The sequence below is a fragment of the Rhinolophus ferrumequinum genome, chromosome 2 (genome assembly GCF_004115265.2).
Source record: "Rhinolophus ferrumequinum isolate MPI-CBG mRhiFer1 chromosome 2, mRhiFer1_v1.p, whole genome shotgun sequence".
Lineage (NCBI taxonomy): Eukaryota > Metazoa > Chordata > Mammalia > Chiroptera > Rhinolophidae > Rhinolophus > Rhinolophus ferrumequinum.
Window position 1 is genome coordinate 13,684,125 of NC_046285.1, and position 25,859 is coordinate 13,709,983.

Below are 25,859 nucleotides of genomic sequence, written 5' to 3' on the forward strand. Positions count from 1 at the left end.
CCACCTCCACACTCCCATCCCCCACCCCCTTTCCTTGCATTGTTTTAATGGAGCCTTTCTTCAAATGTCAAGTAATCTACTGTTTATTTATACTATTTAATTGAGGTTCACTACAAAGACTATTGGAAACTGTGTCAACTGATGGCTTTCTTGGTAGGATAATCAGATTGGAAACTAGCCATTTTACTGAGGATGAGGACAGACGTTGGGGCTGGTGATGCTGATTTTCAGTTATTGCACGAGAGATAATAGTCTATGGCTTGAGTATAGCTGAGAAATCCAGACAAAAACCTATGAGGGAAGATACCTCAGAAACAAACCTCAGGAAACAGTATGTAACTTTTATGGATAACATATTGCCTTCATTTAAGATTCAAAACATGAGGTGTTATTAAAATCAAGGTGATGGTTGGGAACAACACAGTTTTTTAAAATAATATTTACTAGCAAACTTTAAAGCCGTCAAGTGTTTTCTATTCATTCACTTATTTAACAGATATATTTTGAAGACCTATTATGTGCCAAGCCTTATTTAAATTATGAACAGATAGGTGCCCTGCTTTCAGTGGGACTCTATATCATGTGGTCAACAATAACATGACTCTTTGCCTCTAAAACATGGTGAGAGAGGCATTCTTTCCTCTGAGAACTTTTCTACCTGTGTTTGTCTCTACAGGGTGACTTCTCTCAAAGAAAATTCTTAGTAAGAAAATAAATTAATGCAGCCAGGACTTAGTTAGTCACATTTAGAAAGACCAATCATTATCATCCAGTCTGTTTTAGAAGGGCCCGATATTTCACAGTCAATGGCTATCATAACCCGTGTCCCTTCACATATGCCCGGTTAATAAAAGCTGACATACTAGGACTAGCCATGTGACGTCTCAATTTAATGGACACTGTAGAGTAGCACGTCCTCTGGGTTAGCTGAAGTTAAGATAAGGTTTACAAGCGGTGGTTAGCGCTAATGTCCTTTTATTGCATAGCTTTGGTCTTATTGGATTTAAAGGACTCTACCTATGTAATTACTGCCATGACACTACTTTTATAATGACAAGCAAAGTTTATTTTAAACTTGTTAACGTTGTCCTCATATAGCTGTCATGGCACAGCCATGGACATTTTTATGGCTATGTTCAAAGTTAAAAGGAGAAATTTGTTCCCTGGGCATTTAATTGCCTTCATTGTCGCATATAAATAAGAAACTTAAAGGGTATTATTTAACCACATTTTAGACTTAAGGTATTTCATGTTTAATTGAATATTTTGCTTTCCAAATATTACTGACACAACTATAATGAAACTTGGCATTTGATTTTATAACAGCCACATACAAAGTTTTCCGGAATACCAATTTGGAAATCAGTATTGACCTGACTACTAGAGAGCTGTACTGGAAAGATGTGCTTTACAGAGTGCCACACTGCCAAACAGCACTACTGTCTCAAGAGACATTAACCTTGTAAGCAAGTTACACAGGTGATTCAAATCCAGTTCATCTCACATGAAAAAATGTTAATTGCATTGGCAAAGACATTGCCTCTGATCACTCCACGGCTATATAATTAGGGACCAGGCCATGCAGAGGGACTCTAATCTAATTGATAAGCTGTTAGCGAACAGCCCTTGAGATTTCTCACCCTGTTTTTCAATATGTGATCAGACATAAGGTGATAACATGGAAAAAATCAGACCTTATTTTGATGTGCCTTAAATTTGTTTGCTCATTATTCGATAGTTCAAGATATTTCATATTTTTGTTAATTTTAATTGAGAGCTTCCTGGCATACAAACTCCATGGGGTATTAATGGGTATTGAATGTGATTACTTATAAATTCACTGGATGATTCTCTTCTCAACTTAACTTTCTAATCCTTCTAACTACATTTCTTTGTAGTTAGATAAAGTAATTTTGACACAGAGCAATAAACCCCAAGACATTCCCATGTAATTTTGTAATTTACATTATAAAGTGCCTGAAAGGGGCGTGGCTTTGTATTTGGCTTATGTTAATAGTAGAACCCACAAAGGGAAAGCATTTAGAATACATTTATGCCTATACAACTTTAATCTTTAATATTCATGTTTCTGATTCTCAGATTTTCTGGAAAGAAACTGGAAAACAGTTTTTACCAAAAAAACAAAAACAAAACATCATTTCCATTTAAATAAATCATAGGCAAACCTACAGTTTGTTAGCACATAGTTTTTTTGTAGGCAGTTAAAATGCAAAATAGAAGGTAAGATTAGTATAATTAACAGAAAACGATTGGAATAATGAATAACAAAATTTAGAGATAATTGCTGTAATGTCCTATGGAAATCCTCAGAATAATACTTTAAAAGTTGTTACCAATCTCTAATATATTGGTAAATTTCAATGTTATTTTGTTAGAAAGCACATTCTAAGATACTCAGGTATAATACCTGTCTTCATGTGCCATGTTTATGCAGATGACTTTCATCTGGGTTATTCCTTGTATTGTCCATTTTTTTTTGTTTGTTTATCAAATTGAATTACATTTTCCACCATGAGCCAACATTTGGCTTCCAAAAATTGTATACTCCATACTCTTCTGTGGTTATCCAGTTGCTAGGCAACTAGACTCTGCTTGAGGGCAGAAGGGAGTAAAGAAGGTTCCTTGCAAAGTTTTCCACTCCTGCTGAGATCATCAAAACAGCAGCAGGGGATCCTATATCTTGCTTCTTCTTGAAATTATAAATTAGGTGCTTCCACGTGTCTCCATATAAAACAGTGGGGCTTAGAACACGTATGATAACTAAAAATCCCTCAAGGATCCTGATGGTGTCCCCTAGATGAAGAGATAACTTTAGTTTTGTGACATGTCTAAGGTGAAGTTTGCTCATATGAATTATATTTATATATTGGAATTTTATGACTTGTAGAACTTTAAATGAAGCATATAAAAATTGTTCCTGAAAATACTCATCTGTGTTTTAACTAATCTCACATACTGTTATGTAATTTATAGTCAGTATCATACCATGAAAATTTTCCATATTAGATAGACAGATAGATTGAGAGCTTTAAACTGACTTACTCATGTTTCAATGTATGAATTTGCCACAGTTTATCCTAAAGTCTCCCATTTTCCAAGACAGCCAGCATTGCTATAATGATTGTATGTAGTCCTTGTATGTAGTATGTTTTGTTGCATATCAAAGTTATTGTTCTGTATTGTTTGTATTGCTGTGTCTACAAGCAATGAGTATGTTGGTTCTTCTCTAATACTCACACTTTCTTTCTTTATCTTATTGATTACTAATGTCAACATGTCTACTTTGTTCCTGATTTTAATAGGCATGACTTTAGTATGTTACTTTTAAAAATAATTTGTACACTTAATTTATGATAAAATATCTTCATCATGCTTAAAAAGTTTATTTTGATTCCTTCTTAATTTAGATTTGTGTAATCCAAGAGATTTTCTCTATCTACAAAAATGATCAAACTTACTTTTCTTTTCCCTCTATTATATTAATAGTCTCTTTTATCATATTAATTAAAAATGTATTCGACTTGAAGTAACAGAAACCTGAGTAACAATGGTTTAAGCATAAGGGGTTCATTTTTCTCAAATCTACTATGTCTGTAATGCACACACACACACTCCATATCTATACTTTATCTACCAATCTGCTTCAATTTGCTAAATGGAAAGTTGAGAATCTTTCTAGACTTTTCTTCTTCAGCATCCATCTCTGATTGACCTCTCAGTTCTGATACTCTTTATTCTGCCTCTTTTTCCATATCCCCAGAACCACTACATCGATCTAAGCTGAAATAATTTCTTACAATAGGTTGTTTGACCTAATTCACTGCTTCATGTTTCTCTTCTAATTTGTCTTTCACAGATCTGCCAATACAATGTTTTTCATATGCTTATTTAAAATGTTGCTTCCTTACTTAAAATCTTTCCGAAGTTCTCTATTGCCTTCAGGCCAGAGCTCACATTTCATGACATGGGGCACAAAGCCCTTCATGGTCTTGACTAGCTTCATCTCCCACCACTTTTCTGAGGAGTCAAGCTGCTGGCTGTTCACATCATCAAGCTTGAAGCCTGGCACAGGAGAAGTTGTATTCACATGTGCTGAATGAATGAATGGATGAGGGAAAGACTTCTCTCAGCTCACTCATCCATATGCCAAGTTGTAGTATACTATCCCCATTAGAATCAGATGGGCCAGAAAGGGTCTCCTGACAGATCATTTCTCAGTCTCACGTGATTATCAACAGTGGCTTAGCTCTGTTTTAACAATGGATTTTTGCAGCTTTTAGGTGAATTGGTTGAACTCCCTCCATCTCCCTCCCAGTGATGGCAAAGAAAAAGTCACTCCTGCATTCTATGCCAATGATTCAATTTTTACTATTAACATTCCAAGCACTCGTAAGGAGGTATCGATACTATTGCCTACTTACTGCCCGAAACAATAGCTCAATACCAATTATGCCAGCATGAAAATAGTTGTTTTGGAGCACGTAGTTTCCATAGTTCAAAAGGAAAACACTAACTCCTTCCATCCAACATGCAGATTTGTTCTGTTGTGAACTGGGCACACTTAGTTGCTAATTAATTCTACTTCCTAATATCTTTAGAAGCAATCTTTGTTTGCCAAGTTTTTATGGATTGCTTCTAAATTCTGCATTAAAAAAAAAAAACACCTTTTCATGATAATTTCCTATTTGCCTCCTTTTATGGGTTGGGATTTTGGGGTCTCAACGAATCAATTTAATACTTGAACATATGTAGGTCTGTGTTTTTTAAAAAAATTTAATGCCTTCTGTTAACTTCACTATGGAGAGATGCAGTTGTCTTCCTTCTGAATACCAATGACGGTTAACTTTATTGCAATAAAATATAGCTCTGGTAACTTACACATTTGTTTTATAAATATGGATCTTTAGTCAATAAAATCATACACTTCCATTCTATACTCGACATATGTTATTTGAAATGATTTATTTTTTTTCAAGCTTTCTTGCTAAATATATTTCAGTTTTTGTGCCACTGTATTCACATTTTTACGTTGGGTTTGAAACTGAAGTCCTAAATGTCTAAATATGGCCATATGGCCAGATAAATTGTGTCAGCTCCCTATGGATTTCATTTTTCTTTTCCCTGATTTCTCTTCCTCATTCAGTAAGCAACAAAATTTTTGACTTGCCTATGATTTGGAAACATGCTAATAAAAATTTAAACAGTAATTATTTATGTATCAAACAATTATCAGAAAAGAAACTAGACAAGGAATTGAGGTGTTTAGAGATATGTACAACTACTTTTTGTTGTATATTTCTCTTACATGGTAAGATTCTATGGGCAGTCATTATTTTTCTCTAGCTTTATAGAGAGAGGTGTGAGAATGCAAATAAATAGTGCTAAGTACAGATTTACAAGGGAATAAAGGACAGAAACATTAAAATAGAATGTTAGAGAAATAAATAAATGTAAAAATTAAGTAAAGAAAACAATGGGCAAATATCTGGGAGGCTTAGGAGAAGATAATTGAAAGTGGCCTTAGAAAATTATGTATGACAATAGTTTGCAGTAATTAATAATGACACTGTGTTTCAAGAAAAAATAAGATTGACAACTTTTTTATTAAGAAAAACAAAAATCAGGTAGATAGCTTTTCATATATGAAGTGAAAACATTCATGGAAGTATTGGGTCTTTGTCAAATGATAGCTTAAGTTGAGAAATTTAGATAATGCTTACGGGTGAGAGCACAATTATTTTTTGTTTGAGTTCTCTAGAATTCTTGATGAAATATTAATAGTTGTTCCTTATTTTATATTTTCCATTAGTTTCAACTTTTAGTTTTTCCACTCTGAGTCATTGTAATAAACCTGTTTATTTCTTTCCTTATTATTTCTGTGGAATTCAGGTTCATATTTTATTTATGATAGGCTCTATATGATTTAACTCAGTAATTCACTGAAGAATCAATTTAATATTTTTTCCAAACAGTTCTATTGTTGTATTTAAAAAACATAGCTATTTCTGTATTCCAAAATATTTCGTTTTATTCAATTATGTTGGATTTATAACGCTCTATCAAGACATAGTTGACATACAGTTAATTACCTATGTACCAAAAATAAAACACATGTTTTATATGTTTTTTCCATAATGTACGTAAAACAGGCACAAACTCATTTCATTTTTTTTGTTTGTTTTTTTTTCCTAAGAACGACCCACATTTCTCAGGAGGCCAATTAACCAGGTGGTGCTGGAGGAAGAAGCTGTAGAATTTCGTTGTCAGGTCCAGGGAGATCCTCAACCAACTGTGCGGTGGAAAAAGGATGATGCAGACTTGCCAAGAGGAAGGTAAGAACATCATATGAATGGAAAATTGTTACATAACCATTGAATAATTAGAAAAGAAAACATCCCAAGTTGCACCACCAAACACACTTATATCTTGGTGTATTATTTTTCCATATATCATTTTTCCATATGCAAGCCACGTCGCTGATTTATATACTGAAATCCTGCAGGCTTTTGGTGTCCCTTTTTCACTGAATTTACCCATAAATGCCTGATCCTCCACTCTGTCTATTATTCCCAAATATCAAGGATTCTTGAGATGATTTCTTTTTCATGGTCCCTTGTGGGTCTGCCATTCTAACACTGCTCAATTCTTGACTACCCATTCCAATTGCCTTCTTCCACTACTGCTCTGTTGCCATGACACTGCAATGCACACTAGATACTGTCTGCCTTCCTTTACTGCCCAGGGCATCACTAACTAGGCTGCGGAATGTAGCTGACTTTAAGGTCCTGAATTAAGGAGAGATCTTTTTCAACACAATACAGAAAAGGCAGCAAGTAGTTGACATCATTATCTGCATCAGGAATTTTTGACTTAGGGACCTTCTGTGTCACTTTCTCACTTTCCATATCTTCATAGAGACTTTTTCCTCCATCTCTTTTTATCTCATTCTTATCAACAAACCCCCAAACCCAATCTCTCAAACATCTAGGGTAAGTCCAAAAATGTTTGTCATCTTTTATAAAAATAAATTCAAATTTTTGTTGTCTAAATTTTCCCAAAACCTCGCACTTTACAATCAAATAAATTGTTCAAGTGTTTTTTCTCTATTTAATAAACAAGTCTAGTTTTAATATTTGTTTTGACTTCCTCCTAGTCCTACTTTCTGATACTACAGCCATCACATCTACTACACTCATAAAATTTCATTTCCTACTTTTTTTAAATTATTTCCTAAAAAAGAAACTTGTTTTCATTCAAATGACTGAAATTAAACATTCTTTCACTGAAGTCAATTGCCATTTATGTGCTTTCACTGGCACTGCTATCAATATGTTCCTGAATTTATATATTCATTTCAAAATCTTAATTTATATATCCCTAGGTCTATGATATTAAACTTTCTAATGTGAGTGCTTGAAGCCTTAGCAAGCCTTCTCAGTGAAGAAGCAAGTTAAAAAGCATCCTCTATGTATAATCAATACATTTCCTCTAATTTGAGAGCAATTCATGTATAATTTTAAGATGTTGATGTAAGATTTAGGATTAAGAGATTAATTATATAATAAAATTTATCCCAGTGTAGACACAGGTTACTTTTCATTTACTGGAAGTAAATATTCTTGCAACACACCCCCCACCCCCAGGGGAAAACAAACAATAAAAGAAAAAGAAAAAAAACAACAACCTTTCCCTTTGGAATAATTTTGGATTTGTAGAAAAGTTACAAAGGTGATATAATGAATTCCCATATACTCTATACCTAGTTTCCCTATTGTTAACATTTTTCATTACTATAAAACTTTTCTACTCCTAATGAACTGATATATAATAATTAAAGTGTTTACATTATTTTTATTTCAGCGGTTTTCCCACTAATGTCTTCCTTCTGTTCGAGGATCCGATCTAGGGTATTTATTTAGTTGGATATTAAATGTATTGCATTTAGTTATTATGTTTTCCTAGTCTCCCTGGCCTATCACAGTTTCTCAGCCTTTCCTTGTTTTTATGATCTTGACGGTCTTAAGGGGTACTAGCCAGGTATCCTAACGAATATTATCCAAAATTGGATTTGTCTAGCGTTTTGTCATGGTTAGACTGGGTTTGTGGCATATTGGGTACAAAGCCACAGAGAATACCCTTTTCATTACATGATATCAGGGCTTATATGATACTGACACAACATACCTGGTGATCCTGCCATTTGTAATTATTAAACAATATCCAGTTGACAAGTTTCAAAAATAAAAAGTTGTGAGAGTGTACTGCATTTTAATGGCTCTATGCCTTTGAGTTAAGGTAAACTAAAACTTAAGCCCTGTTTGATTTGTTCCCAGATTGCTCTAGGTGCTAGGTCATAAACCTGACAACTTTAATTGCTACAATATTCTCCAGTCTTGCCAAGTTCATTTGCTACAAAGCTCAAATACATACAAATTGAACAACAAAAACTACATGTCTAGAATGTGTGATATATAGGTCTCTAAAGATGAGGTTGAAAGTTTGAGAAATTCCACTTCTACTAAACTTCCCCTAAAACATTTTCATAGGTTCAGCCTCTTGAGTCTTCTGTTACTGATATGATAGTATTACAGTGCTTTGTGTGACCAGCTAAATATTTTTAAAGTATTAAGCAAATGGAAATGCTGTGTAAGCTTTAAATTGTATGTTAGAATGGCTTAAAGCAAAGATCAGTGAAAAACAGAAATTGAGGTCAGCATTTTTATCATGATAGAAGGCATATATTTATTCCTGAATTCTCAATCTTGAAATGATATTTCATAGAAGCTTATCCATTCTTAGATTTGTATTCATTAGCATAAGCTTCACTTATGCGTAATGAGGGGGAAAGAGACCTCTCTACTTGGTGAAGAATAAGAGTATTGACTTTTAACCAACCATATCCTAAATCACCAACATTGATTCTATTACATTATTTAGGTTTCAGACTAGGGAGATGGCCGTTGTTCTTGTGCAAGTAATTGTGTAGAGTGGTATGGAGGATGACATTTCTTTGGCGTAACGTTTAATGCAGTTTGAATAAGGTTTGTGTAGTGGTTCATGTTTAACACATTTATAGTAAAGCTTTGTAGGGCAGCTGCATACCCTGTAATTAGCACGTAAGTAATATATGACTATTTTTCTTTTGGAGACAAGAAAAGCTTTTCAATAACAATAAAAGTTTAAATGTATGAAATGCTGTGATAACTGTTTAAACCTTCAACACAGAGGGCAATATCTGTGCCAAGCTTTCAGTAAACAGAGATAAATTATGGGAGTATTTTTTTTTCCTTTGCCATGAAAATATTTTTTAAGTAGTACCCATGTACTTCTTTCTTTGATTTAACTTTAAACACCTAACCTTTGGCAGTAACTATCTTTAATGAAATTACAACATACCTTCCGTGAGCTTTATTAAAGACATTTTTTAATTATGTGAATGTTTTGGTGAGGTGGGAAAAATATCCCAAGTTCCCAAGTCTAACAATAATCCTGATGCCCAACCAGGAAAATTTATTATTTGTGTGGACATTTTTCCATATGACAAAGGAACAAAATAGGAAGCAGCCTTTATTTCATGCACACTACTGTCAAAATATTAGTTACTTGCAGAAACTTCCAAAGATAGTACTATTTCAGAGTAAAAATTGCGGAAAGAAAAAGAGTCATTCCTTTTTTTTTTTTTTTCAAAGACTGTGCCAAGTATCAATATCTTTTTTTTCCAGAGGGTCTCAGTATAGATGTACTCAAATAAATCAACATAGACCCATCTATTAGTGAAAAGAATTGTATTCACCAATATGAAAATACAGTGGGCAGGGGGAACAAAATGAGGGGATAAGGGAGATGACATTTTATAGTTCAAATGATTATGTTTTTTAGAAGCATAATGTTGTGTGGTTTCTTTGTTTTGTTTTTTGTGTTTTTTTTCCTTAAAGCATAATTTAAATTATACAAGATGTACTTTTGGATTTACCTATGTTCATTACATGGCTACTACATTTGTGATGCTCACTGCTAGTCTGTAAAAAAAAAAAGTCACTTTAAGCAAAGTAAATATATTGTTAATGATTTTTTATTTTTTATTTTATGTTAACCAGATTGGGTGATGTAGGAAAATATTTACATAACGAATATATTAAAGCAAGTCAAAACTGAAATAATCCTAGTTTCTTCCTTGGGTACTACCTCTTTATTTCTCAAGCAAACTTAGAGCTTTTGCTAATACTCTGATGATGATCAAGTGCCTTCAGTACATCTTTTCACAAAGTGTTTCATATAATAGATGTTGGCAGTATTCATAATAAGTGGTGTGATGTACCATGTTCCATCGTAACAGGGATAATGTATTATTGTATATTAGTTACACCAAAATAAAAAATACATATATATATATATATATACACATATATATATGTATATATATATATATGTATATATATATATATGTATTTTTTATATATGTATATATATATACATACATATATATACTGAAACTATATGAAAAATAGCATGTATTAATATAAAAAAAGACTATGATAAATTTACAACCAAATAAGTACAAATGAAATATACCAATACTACAATATTCTGTTCAATCTAATATTAAGGAGGAAATAAAAATATCCCTTCTCAGAATTTAGGTAAGAAATAGTGTGATTAATCCGATTGCGATTTCTTATTTGGGCTTGTCAGAACAGTTTGTATTTCAGTTAATCATTAGCAGTCTTTTAAAAGACTGTAAACAGAAGATTTAGCATACTTCATCAATCATATAATTTTCAGTATATCACCATTAGTTAGCTCCATGATATTTCTTATTTCATTTTTATTTTCTAAACTATCTTTAAAGTGACATGAACTTCCTTAATAAGAATCTAGAGTGCAGAAAGGAATGTTCATAATAGCTTGTCAGAAAAAAAAGGAAATAAAATATGCCATTTACATTGTTATGTATGCCTGCAAATCCTGAGTGCAGTTGATGGTTTGCACCTAGTGGAAGTAATTCATGAATATTTCATAAAAATAGAGAAGGGATTAGAGAATAAGAGTTTCATGATATATAGTGCAGAATTCTATCAATTTTCCTGAAGCCACCGATAAATTCCTTTTTCTAAAGTGCAAGTCTATTTTAAGAGACTTTTTAGAGTTCTTAGTTCTATGAAATGTGAGATTCACATAAATACATGATTCCTTAAGAAAAGGAACTGAATAGAACCACTTAGAATTCTCTTTTTCAGGGCATTTTTACACTAAGTGGCTCTTTCCACTTAGCCCTGGAAAATGTTCTTGTGTTAATTGTTTGGAAGCTCCATTGTTTAGAGCCTGTGCTTCTGGGATGCAGAGATGCTGAACAGGTGCCCAGCCACCTGCTGAGGACTTCGGCCTTCTTTACATACAGCGTGTGCTTCAAGGGCATGTGGTAATTTGGGCTCCTGATAAATCACCACGCTGATTAGGTTGGCTGGTCAAGATTGGGCAATTAAAATGTTTTTTGAAAAAGAAGGGAAAGAACTGAGAGCAGAAGAAAAGCAATATATATAAAACATTGTATGTGACACTTGAAAAGAAGATCCGTCCCTAAGATTCAGAAATAAAAAGGAAAGCATGAATGAATATTCTATGATTTTTCAGCTGTACAGATGTCTTAGCCATTTCTATCCTGCAGAACAATTAGAATTGGATGGACAATACTGTGGGATTTAAAAAAAAAAAACAAACAAAAAAAAACATTTACCGATAGCATCAAGAATATTTAGGCCATTGGCAGAGATGCTAGACTTTAGCTTGTTTTGACCTTTTTTGATTATTTATCCATTTAGTTATACTCCCATGTTCTGGAAAGGATGTTTGACAGCTTTCCCTACCACTAACCGGGAGTGTGACTTTGAAGACGCTATTTAAGCTCTTTGTGTTTTACATCCTCCAGATATGGACCCATGATGCGATGGGACTAACGATTAACCTATGCTTTGACTCATCTGTACAGGGTAAATAATTGTGCCAGCCTTTCTAACTCAGAGAGTTATTAAAATCATATAGTTAATTCACAGCACTGTAAACACTGTACAATGGATACACATAACAGGTGTCCCAGTTTTCTGAATTCAACTGACTGTGGTGGCACTTATTAGTTATACAGATAACTACTGTTATCTATATAAAATAGTTAAGGCAGAAAAATACAGAGTTTATATTTTTTAGGGATACTCTTTTTTTTTGGCCAATTGATTTATAAAGAAATACGTATACTATTGATTTAATAGATACCACTTTTGCTTTTATATCACATAGATATATTTGTAAGTTTTACCAGCCAGTGTGCCAAGCTTTAGAGTTGCCACCCATTTTTCTACCTCTAGGAGATTGTATATGGTCCAAATATTATATCCCAGCCTTCGTGCCATAAGAAGTCTGGGTTGGGACCTTCAAATTTCACACATTGTACTGTATTGTTTTTCTGCTGGTAATAAGAAAACCTCCACTTTGATAAGAACATTATGTAATGATAAAAGCAAGTGTTTTGGGTGGACTTACTATTTGCTAGGCATTTTTCTAAAAGATTTTCTCATATGTTAATTCCATTATTTTAAATAATAGTGTTCCAACACAATATTGCGATCATTTGAGGGATGTGGAAACAGAACTTTAAAGAAGTTTCCAAAATCACACAGTGATACGTTTTAAGTCCATGACTTCATTTAGAATCTGTCCAACATGAAACCTATATTTTAAACTAATGGGCTTCATTACTATGTGGTAATTAATTATGTATGGATATGATCCACTTACACGTTTTATATTTAAGATAAAAATTTAGATAAGCAGTTAGAAATACTATATTATGGGTAATTTTATAGGAATACTATTAGAGCATTGCTGTTGAGAGTAATTTTTAGAACAATTTCATGAGCGACATATAAGATGTCTCTGTGTTTTGAAAATCTAAATTTGGACCAGGTCAAGGTTACTGATTTGGAGGCTGAAGATATAGATTTTGTTTACAAGCAGGATTAATTAGCAACTTTTAGAGGGATGCCAACATGGCAATTTTTCTGTGTTTTCATCAAGTAGGTGCTAATAGTTGCTGTTAACACAAACCGAATTGCCACCTAGGGTGGGGATTGCAAGTTGCTTTGTTCTGGGACTACATTGGCCCATCTGTTGAGAATCTCAGCTCAGGAACAATGCAGGAACTACATCCAATTTGGGTTCTGGCCAGTGGTCAACTAACAAGCTGAGACACACTTGGAATAGGAAATGCCTTGAAGTCAAAGATGCTTTGCTGTCCATGAACTGGCAGCTCCTGTGTTGTGTGTAGGCAGAGCCAAGACCAGGCGCCTGTGTGCAGAGCAAACTGATCTGCCTGAGTGCCACCTGTCATTGGCATGTGGGTATTGTCCCACGCAGGAGCCATAGCAGATGTGCTTCTTCCTTTAAAGCATGATATGTTCGAGCATTCATCTAGGCTGAGGTTGGACTAGGGTAACATTTCACCTTAGCTCAAATTGGAGGACAAGCTAGAGCCTTACCAGGAGACAGTCACCATGTCACACCATATCCCACAGGTGGATGTATTGAATATTTACCATTGAAGACTTTCTGTCTTGTACCTAGGTTTTTACCTTGACTATAAATAAACTGTAAGAAAAGAAAAAGTTATAATTGACTGTATTAATACAAATCCTTGCCTTCATAAGACAATTTGTGGTTAGAATCACTTAGATGATTTTTAATCACCCTAGGGGTTTTTCTTAAGATATATTTCTGATTGATTTTTGTCGTTGGTGTTGTTATTCTTATCGTTGCATTGTAATGTGAGGCTGCAAGGTAAGCTAGAATATGGGAGATCAACGTTCTTATCCCAGCTCTGTAAAAATTCACTGTGTTATTTAAAACAATTTACATGTCTGAGTATCAGAGTCCACATCTGCAAAATGTGTAAGTTGGATTGGATAGCTTTTATGGTGCCTTTAAATTATGAAATGGTATGAGTCTATGAATGGCTATAACTCAAAACAATTTAAAAATTATGATAATACTTTTTATAGAAGGTAGAAAAAAATTTAATTCAAAATTGTTTTTTAATATTTTATTAATATAATATTGAATGCCTTTTTAGGCTTTATATGGAGTCTAGTACTGATTCAAAAGAGTTGTTTTTATTGCATTTTCCTTTCCTATAAATACAATATTAATAAATTATACTTTAGTGCTTACTCTATACCAGATATACTCTAGGCATCTAACATTAATACATTTATCCTTAGGACATCCCTATGATGTAAATACTATTATTATTCCCGTATTACAAATGAGAAAAGTAAGACACAAAGAGGGTAAGTATGGCAAAGTTAGTCTCCTACTAAGGGACCTAGGATGTCTCATTCGAAAGTCCACATGCTTAACGACTACTGAATGGTACTGGGTACGGACGGTTTGTTCCATTCTTCATTTGGGATTGAAGATTAGGAAAAGACAGCTTAGTAATGCTTGCCCAGAAGTGTTACTGCTTCTATCACATAGTCACAAAATACATCTGTGTAATAAAGTACATATTAAAGATTTTATAATCTTCATCATAATGACACTTTCAGTAATATATAAATTTATTATATCAAATAAATAAGATTATAAGATTTCATCCTTTTAAAAAGTTAGCATTATTTTTTACTGCCCATTTAAACAAAGTTTAAAACAGTTCTTCCTTTATCCTTATAGGATGTTTTAATTTAATGTATTCAGGTGTTCTTCTTAACCCTGTATCTGAAATAAAAATAAAGTCACTAGAAACACATCAGAAGCTAAAGAAATGCTTGCAAAGAGAATTAAATAGTGTAATTGTATAAATCTAGAATTATGAACTCTTTCAGGGCATGATAATTTATTTTTTCATCTTCATTGCCTAACAGTACTCAGGGACAGTGGAATTTACTCAGTGCTACTTTATATTTTCTTGATAATATTTGATTATCAACAATTCTATGGATAGTTAAGAATTTGCAGGCAGGACTGAGTTCCAGGTTTTATATTTTCTACCAATGTGGTGGTATTATTATTATTATTTTCATTTTTCTTATAATGGTTTCTCTGGAAAAGTTGGTGTTCAACCCAGCTGTTCAAGTCAACAGGTATGAACTGAAAGAGAAATGAAAACGAATTGAAATACCCAATATTACAATGACATGATGAATGAAGGTTATTATCTTTGTTATTATGTGAAAGAGATACAACTGTCAAAGATAAAAGATAAGAGAACAAATACTTTCAAAGCATTGTAAGAATCTACCCCACTCCACACAGTAGAATCAATTATTGGTGAAATCTACTTTAGCTGTTACATAGTATTAACTCATTGGATCATCATTCTAAAAGGATGTGTTTAGAGGTGGGGGATTGTCATTGAGGCACAGCGAAGATGTGCCAAGAATTAGAGTACTAGATGTCCCTCTAAGAAGGTGGTTCGTTATATAAACCTATGAGATAGACCTGTGACAAGATCTCAGTGTAGAAATTTTGCTAATCATTCTTGTAAGCAAGGCTATTACAAAAGTTACTGTTACAGCTTTCAGCTAGTTTCATCAAATGTATAGGCATTTGGCACCTTTATAAAGAATACCTGATTGAGTGTTCTATGTCATTTCAATTCCTACAACAAATGGCATTTGTTGTAAAAAGTTTGATGAAAATTATAATCATTCCATCGTACCACAAGTAGCAGAAACAAAGAAGTCAATCAGGACTTTTACCTTTATTTGAGAGATTTTATGTCTAGAGAGAATGAAAACATTCTATCCTCACTCTGAACATAATTTGTAGTAAGATGCCAATTCTCTCAAATGAATAATAAAAATCTCCAAAGTAGACTAATGAAATGCTGTATTTCAAGAATTACTTCAAAAATAATTATACACATTTACTGAAAATGTCTATGTGTTGACATTGCAACAAATTTTTAAAAAGATGACTTTGTTCTCAAGTATTTTACTAGAGGGTATGAGGTATATATACCATTAATTATTAAATAAGGCAAACTATATTAAAACTATGATATACAAGACTCTTTAGGATTTTAGAAAATAAAAGCTACTTTAGTCCCCCATATGATGCTAGATATGGGTCGGAAAGGGAAAAGAGAACCCCCATAAGTGGAGCTGCAAAAAATAGAATCCCCATAAGTGGAGCTGCAAAGAAGACTATTCCAAGAGATGGAACCATATGAAAAGCTTTGGTGGTGGAAACAGTAGTTAGTGGTGAGTGACCAATAGTTAGTGGTTCAGTTTGCCTGGGGTGTAATGGAGTGTCACCTGAAGGGGACAAGGTCCACTTGAACCTGAAGGGGACAAGGTTCATTAAGGCTTTATTATGAAAGCCTCTAATTCCAAGTAAAGTGTTTACACTGAGCACACTATGAGATGAGGATTCACTGAGATGCGTTGAGTAGAACTACATCTTTGTCTCTACGTTTAGAAAACTGATTGTCATATTTGTATAGGGGAGCTTGGAGTAGAAAAGTTTGGAGGTAGGTACAAGTAATAGGAAGTTGTTTAAAAGTTAGTTAAGGGAATTACATTTGAATATTTCCTGTGAACATACAAACATGCATAGTAATTTATTACCTTTGCCACTTCAATGACTATTTTTTAAAAATTATAGTTGCCATTCAATATTATTTTATATTAGTTTCAAGTGTACAATGTAGTGGTTAGACATTTATATAATTTATGAAGTGATCTCCTGATTGGTCTAGTACCCATCTGACACTATACATAGGTTTTTTGTTTGTTTGTTTGTTTGTTTTTAAAGATTTTGTTGGGGAAGGGGAACAGGACTTTATTGGGGAACACTGTGTACTTCTAGGATTTCTTTTTATTCCAAGTCAGGTTGTTGTCTATTCAATCTTAGTTGTGGAGCGCACAGCTCAGCTCCAGGTCCACCTTGTGGTTGAGAGCTCCTGCTCCAACCAACTGAGCCATCCGGGAGCTCAGCGGCAGCTCAGCTCAAGGTGCCGTGTTCAATCTTAGTTGCAGGGGGCGGAGCCCACCATCCCTTGCGGGACTCGAGGAATTGAACCGGCAACCTGGTGGTTGAGAGCCCACTGGCCCATGTGGGAATCGAACTGGCAGCCTTCGGAGTTAGGAGCACGGAGCTCCCAACCGCCTGAGTCACCGGGCCAGCCCCTATACATAGTTTTTATAATATTATTGAGTATATTACCCATACTGTACTTTACATCCCTTTGACTATTTTGTAACTATGACTTTATATTTCTACATCCCTTCACCATTCTTACTCAGCCCCGAAACCCCCATCCCGTCTAGTAACCATCAGTTTTGCTCTGTATCTATGAGTCTGTTTCTGTTTTGTTTATTTATTTTGTTGTTTAGATTTCACATGTGAGATCATATGGTATTTGTCTTTTTCAGTCTGCCTTATTTCACTTATAATACACTTTAGGTCCATTCATGTTGTCACAAATGGCGAGATTTCATTCCTTTTTATGACAGAGTAACATACCATTGTATACAAGGGGTGCCAAAAAAAATATTTGCACATGACTTGTATTCATCTTTTATTATTGGTATACAGGGAATGTCAAAAAATGTGTACACATTTTAAGAAAGGAAAAAACTGTATTAAAATTGTAATATTCAATACCCTGTTTCCCTGAAAATAAGACCTAGCCGGAAAATCAGCTCCAATGTGTTTTTTGGAGCAAAAATTAATATAAGACCAGATATTATATTATATTATATTATATTATAAAGCCCGGCCTTATATTATAGTAAAATAAGACCGGGTCTTATATTAACTTTTGCTCTAAAAGACGCATTAGAGCTGATTGTCCAGCTAGGTCTTATTTTCAGGGAAACACAGTATATATTGGTAACAAAAGATTAATATAACTCATGTTTGACTTCTGCAATTACAAGAGGTGCTCAAAGTGGTTACCATCAGTGTCCAGACTCTTTTTTTTTTTTAATTTATTTTTAATTTATTGGGGTGACAATTGTTAGTAAAATTACATAGATTTCAGGTGTGCAATTCTGTATCACATCATCCATAAATCACATTGTGTGTTCACCACCCAGAGTCAGCTCCCCTTCCATCACCATACATTTGATCCCCCTCACCCTCATCCCCCACCCCCCAACCCCTTTACCTTCTGGTAACCACCAAATTACGTTCCCCAGATTAATTTTCAAGCCTGTCCTATGGTCACCGATTGCCCTCCAATCCCCTCACCCTCCCCCCCACCCTCCACCCCTCCCGCCCATCTAGCAACCCTCAGTTTTTCCTCATTGTCTTTTTTTGATTACGGTGAACTATTACCTGAGCAATGTTGACCAATGTGTCCACTTTTTATGGCACCCTCGGTATATTATTATAATTTTAATATAGTTTTTTCCTTTTAAAAAATGTGTATACATTTTTTTTGGCACCCTCTGTATATGTACCACGTCTGTTTTATCCAATCTTCTTGGTTGTTTCCATATCTTGGCTGTTGTAAATTTCTCTGCAGTGAACATAGGAATCTTTTTAAATTAGTGTTTTGGATTTCTTTGGATAAATATCCAGAAGTAGAATTGCTGGGTCATAAGGTAGTTCTATTTTTAATTTTTTGAGGAACCTCCATAGTGACTGCACCAATTTGCAATCCCACCAACAGTGCACAAGTGTTCCCTTTTCTCCACATCCTCGCCGACACTTGTTGTTTGTTGATTTATTGATGATGGCTATTCTGACATGTATGAGGAGATATCTCATTGTGGTTTTTATTTGCATTTTTCAGATTGTTAGTGACATTGAGCATATTTCCATATGTCTGTTGGCCATCTGCATGTCCTCTTTAGAGAAATGCCTATTCAGGTCCTCTGCCCATTTTTTAAATTAGATTGTTTGGTTTTTTTGGTGTTGAATTTTGTGATCTAAAAAAAAAAAAAGAAGAAGAAGAAGAATTTTATGATCTTTATAATTTTGGATATTAATCCCTTATTAGATGTAGCATTGGCAAATATCTTCTCCCATTCAGTAGTATGTCCTTTTGTTTTGTTGATGGTTTCCTTTGCTGTGCAAAACCTTTTCAGTTTGATGTTGTCCCATTTGTTTACTTTTTCCTTTTGTTTCCCTTGTCCAAGGAGGTATACCAGTAAAAATAGTACTAACGGTAATGTCTGCCAGTTTACTGCCTATGTTTTCTACTTGGATTTTCATGGGTTTTGGTCTTACATTTAAGTCTTTAATCCATTTTGAGTTTATTCTTGTATATGGAGTAAAATGGTGGTCCAGTCTCATTTGTTTGCATGTATCTGTCCAGTTTTCTCAGCACAATTTATTGAATAGACTGTCTTTACCCCAATGTATATTCCTTCTTTCTTTGTCACAGATTATGTGACCACATGGGCACGGATTTATTTCTGGGCCATTGTGGTCACAGAAGATGTTTGAATGATTAAAATCTTCCCAAATTTATTGAAACTTGTTTTGTGGCCTAACATGTGGTCTGTCTTGGAAAATGTTCCATGTGTATTGAAAAGAATGTATATTCTCCTGCTTTGGGGTTTAATGCTCTAAAAATACCATTTAAATCCATCTGGTCTAGTGTGTCATTTAAGGCCACTGTTTCCTTGTTGATTTTCTGTCTGGAAGATCCGTCTGTTGGTTTTCATGGAGTGTTAAAGTCCCCTACTATGATTGTTTTACTTAAGATCTCTGCCTTTATGTTCATCAATATTTGTTTTATATATTTAGGTGCTCCTATGTTGGGTGCATAGATGGTGACTAGGGTGATGTCCTCTTGTTGGATTGATCACTTTATTATTATGTAATGTCTTTCTTTGTCTCTTGTTACAGTCTTCGTTTTAAAGTCTATTTTATCTGACATATGTATTGCTACCCCAGTTTTTTTTTTTCATTTTCATTTCCATTTGCATGATTTTTTTTTCTATCCCTTTACTTTCAGTTTATGTGTGTCTTTTGGTCTGAGGTGGGTCTCTTGTAGACAGCACATATATGGGTATTGTTTGCTTATACATTCAGGTACCCAATGTCTTTTGATTGGAGCATTTAATCCATTTGAAGTGATTACTGATAGGTACATAGCTATTGCCATTTTACTATTCATGTTTTTAACCTTCTTTTTTTTGATTCTACCCTTCTTTATGTTGATTCTACCCTTCTTTTTTTTTGATTTTGTAACTATGACTTTATATTTCTACATCCCTTCAAATATAAAGACATATATTTCTTTATATTTCTACTTCTTAGAGAAGTCCCTTTAGGATTTCCTGTAATACTGGCTTGGTGGTAATAAATTCCTTTAGCTTTTTCTCATCTGGGAAGCTCTTTATCTCTCCTTCCATTTTAAATGATAGCCTTGCTGGTTAGAGTAATCTTGGTTGTATGTCATTGCTTTTCCTCACTTTGAATTTTTCCTGCCACTCCTTTCTGTCCTGCAAAGTTTCTGTTGAAAAATCAGCTGACAGTCTTATGGGGGCTCCCTTGTAAATAACTAGCTGTCTTTCTGTTGCTGCTTTTAGGATTCTCTCTTGCTTTTAAACTTTGCCATTCTAATTATAATGGGCCTTGGTGTGGGCCTGTTAGGGTTCATCTTGTTTGGGACTCTATGTTCTTCCTGGACTTTTAAGTTCCTTAAGCATTCTTATAACCAGTATTTTCAACTCTGTCTCTGGCAGTTTGGTTGCCTCCATTTCATTTAGTTCTTTTTATTGAGTTTCCTCCTGTTATTTTATTTGGGACATGTTTCTTTGTTTCCTCATTCTGGTTACCTGTCTGTATTTGCTTTTATGTATTAGGTAGATTTGCTATGTCTTTCAGTCTTTGCTGTAATAGGTGTCCTGTGTGGTCCAGTGGCACTGTCTCCCTGATTACCTGTGTGTGTTTTCCAGGAGTGCCCCTTGTGTGTGATGTGTATATTCTTCTGTTGTTCCTGAGCCTTGATTGCTTTTGGCATATCAGTGGGTGAGATTGACTCTCGGGGTGACTGGTTGTGAGGATCAGCTACGTCCACAGTGTATGAGCTGCTGTGTGGGGGCTGACCCCTCAGAGGTGGATTCACCCGAGCAGGCTCTTGTGCCTTTTGAGACCACCCACTTGTGGGGCTAACCAGGTAGTGCTTTGGTGTGGTCTGAGGCTGGCTCTCTGGGTGTATTGTTTCCGGTGCCTCTTTAGAGGGGCTCTCATCCAGGCCAATTTCAGCCTTGGCTGTGATCGGCTTGGGGCTACCTGGTAGGAGCTACAAAGCTATGTGCTGTTGGTTGCTGCCTGTGCTGTCCCTCAGGGTGTATTCAGGTGGCCTTGCTGTGAACTGAGGCTGGCTGCCACTACTATTGGGCTTGGGACAGCTTAGCAAAAGGCCCAGGGCCCCCTTAGGCCTTATGGTACCAGCAGGTTACTCGTGAGGCTCAGCCACTGAAAGTGCCTCCTTAGGTGTGCAGGCCAGGCTGGTTGACCTGGTGTTGACAGTGTCCCCTGCGATGCAGATCCAGCTGGGTAGGGCAGGGTCCTAGGGAGTCATGGGGTGTGGCCTGTGGTGTTTGCAAAGTTAGTGCAAATTTAGTTCTTGCACCAGTTTCAGTTCTTGCTCCAGATTCAGTCCTTGTAGCCAGCGATCACCTGCCTCGGGCCTGGAAAACCCTGAGAGCTGCCAAGAAAGTCTATAGTGAGAGCTCAGGCCCACTCCCATGATCGGAAGTTTTCCAGCCTGCTACAAACTGCTCATTGCTGTTAACCCCTCCACACCCAACCACAGCCTGTGGGGCAGGGCTGACCACCCAGGAGCTGAGAGTGTCCTGGGAAACGCCTGGAAAATGCCACACCAGCTGGGCAAGGTGAGGTCCCAGGAAGTCGCCAAGGTTGTGTGTGTGCAGATTTTTACCAGACCAATGTGGTCTCAGACTAGGCTCTGCTGTGGGGAACAGGTGAACACAGGAAAGATGGCACCCCCTGTAGGCGACACATAAGACTGGACCCACACAGAGATAATGGCAGCTATCACTCTAGCTCTCATCCTGAGGCCACACAACTCAGTCTTTCCCTGGGGTGTGTCTAGTACAGGGGTGTCCAAACTGTGGTCCACGGGCCAACTGCGGCCAGCGATCCATTTTTTATTGGCCCACAGCAAATTCCAAAAATATATTTAGTTTACTTAAATAAACCAGGTGAGGCAATACGTACTTCACCTCGAGTGAGTGGCCCGGCTGTTTGTGTATTTTACCGCATATGGCCCTTGGTGAAAAACGTTGAAAAAAGTTTGGACACCCCTGGTCGAGTACCTCTTGTTTTCACTCCAGCTTGGAGCCCAGGATGAGTGCTTGCAAGAGAGTAAGTCTGAGCATGGGCCCTTTAGGAGGACTTCTGGGTCTCTAGCTGCCCCGTGTCCCACTGAGATAGTCAGATGGAATCCTCGCTGATTTTTGTTGCCAGATGTCGTGGGGACTCCTTTTCCTGGCACAGGATTCCTGGTTTGGGGAGCCCAGTGTGGGGCTGGGAACTCTCATTCTTCAAGGGGGCCCTCCCCTTCTAAAGTGTCCCTCCCAGTACTCAACCACTACCGGTGGATTTGGGGTCAGCCCATTTTCCATCTCCTCCCCTCCTACTAGTCTTGATGTGGCCTCTTCTTTATATCCTTAGTTATAGGGGTTCTCTTTGGCTAGTCTTCAGATGATTCCCAAGGGTGATCATTCTATAAGTTAGTTGTAAATCCAATGTGTTCACAGGAGGTGACAAACGCAGTATTTACCTATACTGCCATCTTGGACTTCCTCCGGCTAATTTCTTTGCTTTTTTTTTTTTTTATTTCCATGTAACTAAGAGAAAATAGTGATCACATTATTATTGTAATGATTTATTTCTCTATCTCCTCAGCTACGTTTGCCATATTTATCTTCGATATCAAGCCCTGTATCTGACATGAGTTGCTCACCAGACATATATTTAGGGTCGTGATTCTCATCTGGGGCTAATTTTGCTTCTCCCATTCCCAGAGAGAATTTGGCAAAGTCTGGAGATATTTTTTGATCGCCACATTTGGGGATTAGATGCTACTCTCATGTAGTGCAAAGAGGCTAAGAATGCTGCTAAACATCCTACTATGCACAGGACAACTCCCACAGCAAAGAATTATCTGTCCCCAAATGTCAACAGTGCTCAGGTCGAGAAATCCTGATTTAGTGGAAAAGAGGAACCTGGGTATCACTTACTTAAATGCAATTTCATCTAATTTTTATTTTTGTTTTTAATGTTAGGGCAAAAATAACAAAATATAGTCAAAAGAAACAGATTTCAAAGATTATAATCTTGTCTTTTTGCCTTAGCTATGAGTGTATACCAGTGAGATGGACAAATAATACCATGATTGGAGTTGACATAATTATGACATCATTGAACACAAGAAAAAGGCCCTTTGTTTCACTAATGACTAGAGATGAATGTATATTTTTGCACATTTTCTGGAATCTCTGAGGCTAGGGATTTTCTTTATATTCCTTGCTCATGAAATAGTTGCCAAATTGATAAAACTAGTTAAGAGTAGCTAAATTAGAGAAGTGTCTGAACGTTCATTTTCGAATAGACCTACCAACCCACAAAATATGTGGCGCATGTAATGATGACAAGTGCTCCTCCGTAGCTGTGTTGAATTTCAAAATTATTCCATAAGCACATTTCACTAGGAGGTTTCTGTGGGCAGAAGGGTAAAAAGAGAGAGAGCTTTTTGAATCTTCCATAGCACAGCCCAGACTGAACCTCCTTCTGGAAACGCAGCATCCCTGCCCCACCACAGTAACCAGAGAGTGCTCTCTTTGAACACCATTGAAAGAGACTTGAAGTTTGTCCAGCAAAGACCACAAGTCCACTGAGTAGATGGCACATTCAAAATACATTTTACCCTGAACTTACAGTTCCTTATTTTACGGCACAGAGTTCATTCCTGACTCAAAAGAGTGCCAGAAGAATCGGTGCTGCCTGTCAAAAGTCTGGTCTGAGCTGTGAGTTCGGTGGATTTAATCCCTGAAGTCCTTTTCCAAAAGAAGTTAAAATTAAGGTTAATTTCTAACCAAACACACAACTGTGAGATATATTCACTTTTCCACATCTGATGTTGCAATTCCTAGTCCTGTTGTAAAACCAAATTGTATTAAACCAATTTCAGCCAATAAAATAATTATTTCAAAATTAAGGGATAATTTACCTGTCTTCGCCACTTTGTTTCAACATGCTCTCTTTAATTGTGATATAATTGCATTTTTTTCCATAAATTTTTACATTCTTATTAGTTTAAAAACTTACTGGAAATAATACCTGCAACATTCTAAAAGTATTTATAAGTAATACATCTAACTGATTGCAGATATTATTTTGTTTGAGTAATCTCATAATATTAGTGGAAAAAATATTACAAGGATGGTTGCATATTGAAGAGAGCAATGAAAATAATTAAATATTCCTTTCTGATATTATGAATCGAAGGAAAAATCCTAATACTTTTAGAATGGTTTGAATTTGATCTTATATGAGTGTGGAAGGAAGAAGTATTGCACACTACACATATACACACTTATTTCATCTCTAAACTTTTAAGAAACTTAAATGTAGTGAAAATCAGAAAAAACTATGTGTGGATATTAAAACTTCTCTTCTACTGTTTTGAAAGCAACCATGCAAATTTCAATGATGGGTCTTTGCCCTATCTGCAGATAATATTTAAAAAATAATGCAGTCTAATGTTAAAAAAAAAAAAAGAAATACTCTTTGCCAGGCAAATAGAGAATATTATGTCAATGATTAAAAAGATATAATTCTAACTATAAAACTGTAGTGTTAAGACCTTTGATGTTAATGTTTAATAAGTGAAGGATTAGCAGTGATGAAATATATACATAATTTTTATCATACACGTTTTATCTTAAAATTAATTTTAGTCTTAAACTTTTTGAACCTCACTTTTTTATTACTGCTGTAGGTCAAACTTGAATTTCTTTATCTGGGCAACAGGCGTACATGTGGTTTTCAGGTTAAACCATAGGACAAGGATAGCTGTGAGCAAAGTTATTCTCTTTGGTATTATCCCCTTTGAACTATAAATTGCTCTGGGGCTTTGTGCAATGTGGTGTTAATTGTGGTAATAGTCAATGATTGGAAGAAATTGAACACAGAGAAAATGCTTTGAAATGAAAAAATGATGAGTAGAGGGTATATTTTAAACAAACGCAAGAGCCAAAGTTCAGGGAACTGAAAATAAAGTTATCCTTAATGCTCAAAAGATGCCGTGTGATTAACAGCCTCTCCATTGTGCAGACTCGGCGCTTTGTCGTCAGCAATGTTTGACACTGGTAAAGAATACAATCTTCCTCTTCCTGTGTATATGTAGCCTTCCTATATTCCTTCATGAAAAAAATTGACCTTGACTGCCTCCTAGGTTCAATTCACTGTACTGAGTTCTAAGAATACAACTGTGAACAAAAGTGACAAAGCCATGCCATTAGGGAACTTCAAAGCTAGAGGTGTGGACAGATATTAAACAAATTCATCTTGTTTCAGGATGAGCGGAAGTAGTTAAGCTAAAGGGAGAGAAAGTTGGGAGATACAGAGAAAGTTCCAGATGTGAGGACACAACAAATGCAGAGATGCAGAGGTAGGAGACAGCCAGAGATCTCTGGAGTATAGTTGAAGGCTTGAGAGTAAGGTAGAAAATGGGGCAAGATTGGACCAGACAGGTGAGCAGACACCAGTACAGGAAGAAACATGTGTGCCAGGTTGAGAGATTGGACTTCTCTCTAGAGAGCCACTTACAGGCAAATTGAACAGCTATTAGTCTGCTC

At 35.5% G+C, this 25,859-nt stretch overlaps 1 protein-coding gene across 11 annotated transcripts in view; it reads left to right on the forward strand.

Moving 5' to 3' along the window:
- ROBO2 (roundabout guidance receptor 2) overlaps nt 1–25,859 on the forward strand; it is a 1,653,426-nt gene that overhangs the window by 1,492,970 nt on the left and 134,597 nt on the right. For all 11 annotated transcript variants that reach the window (XM_033131291.1, XM_033131233.1, XM_033131225.1 and 8 more), the window contains one exon: nt 6,215–6,353. In XM_033131291.1, the coding sequence (XP_032987182.1) occupies nt 6,215–6,353 (139 nt within the window). The remainder of the gene's footprint in view (nt 1–6,214; nt 6,354–25,859) is intronic.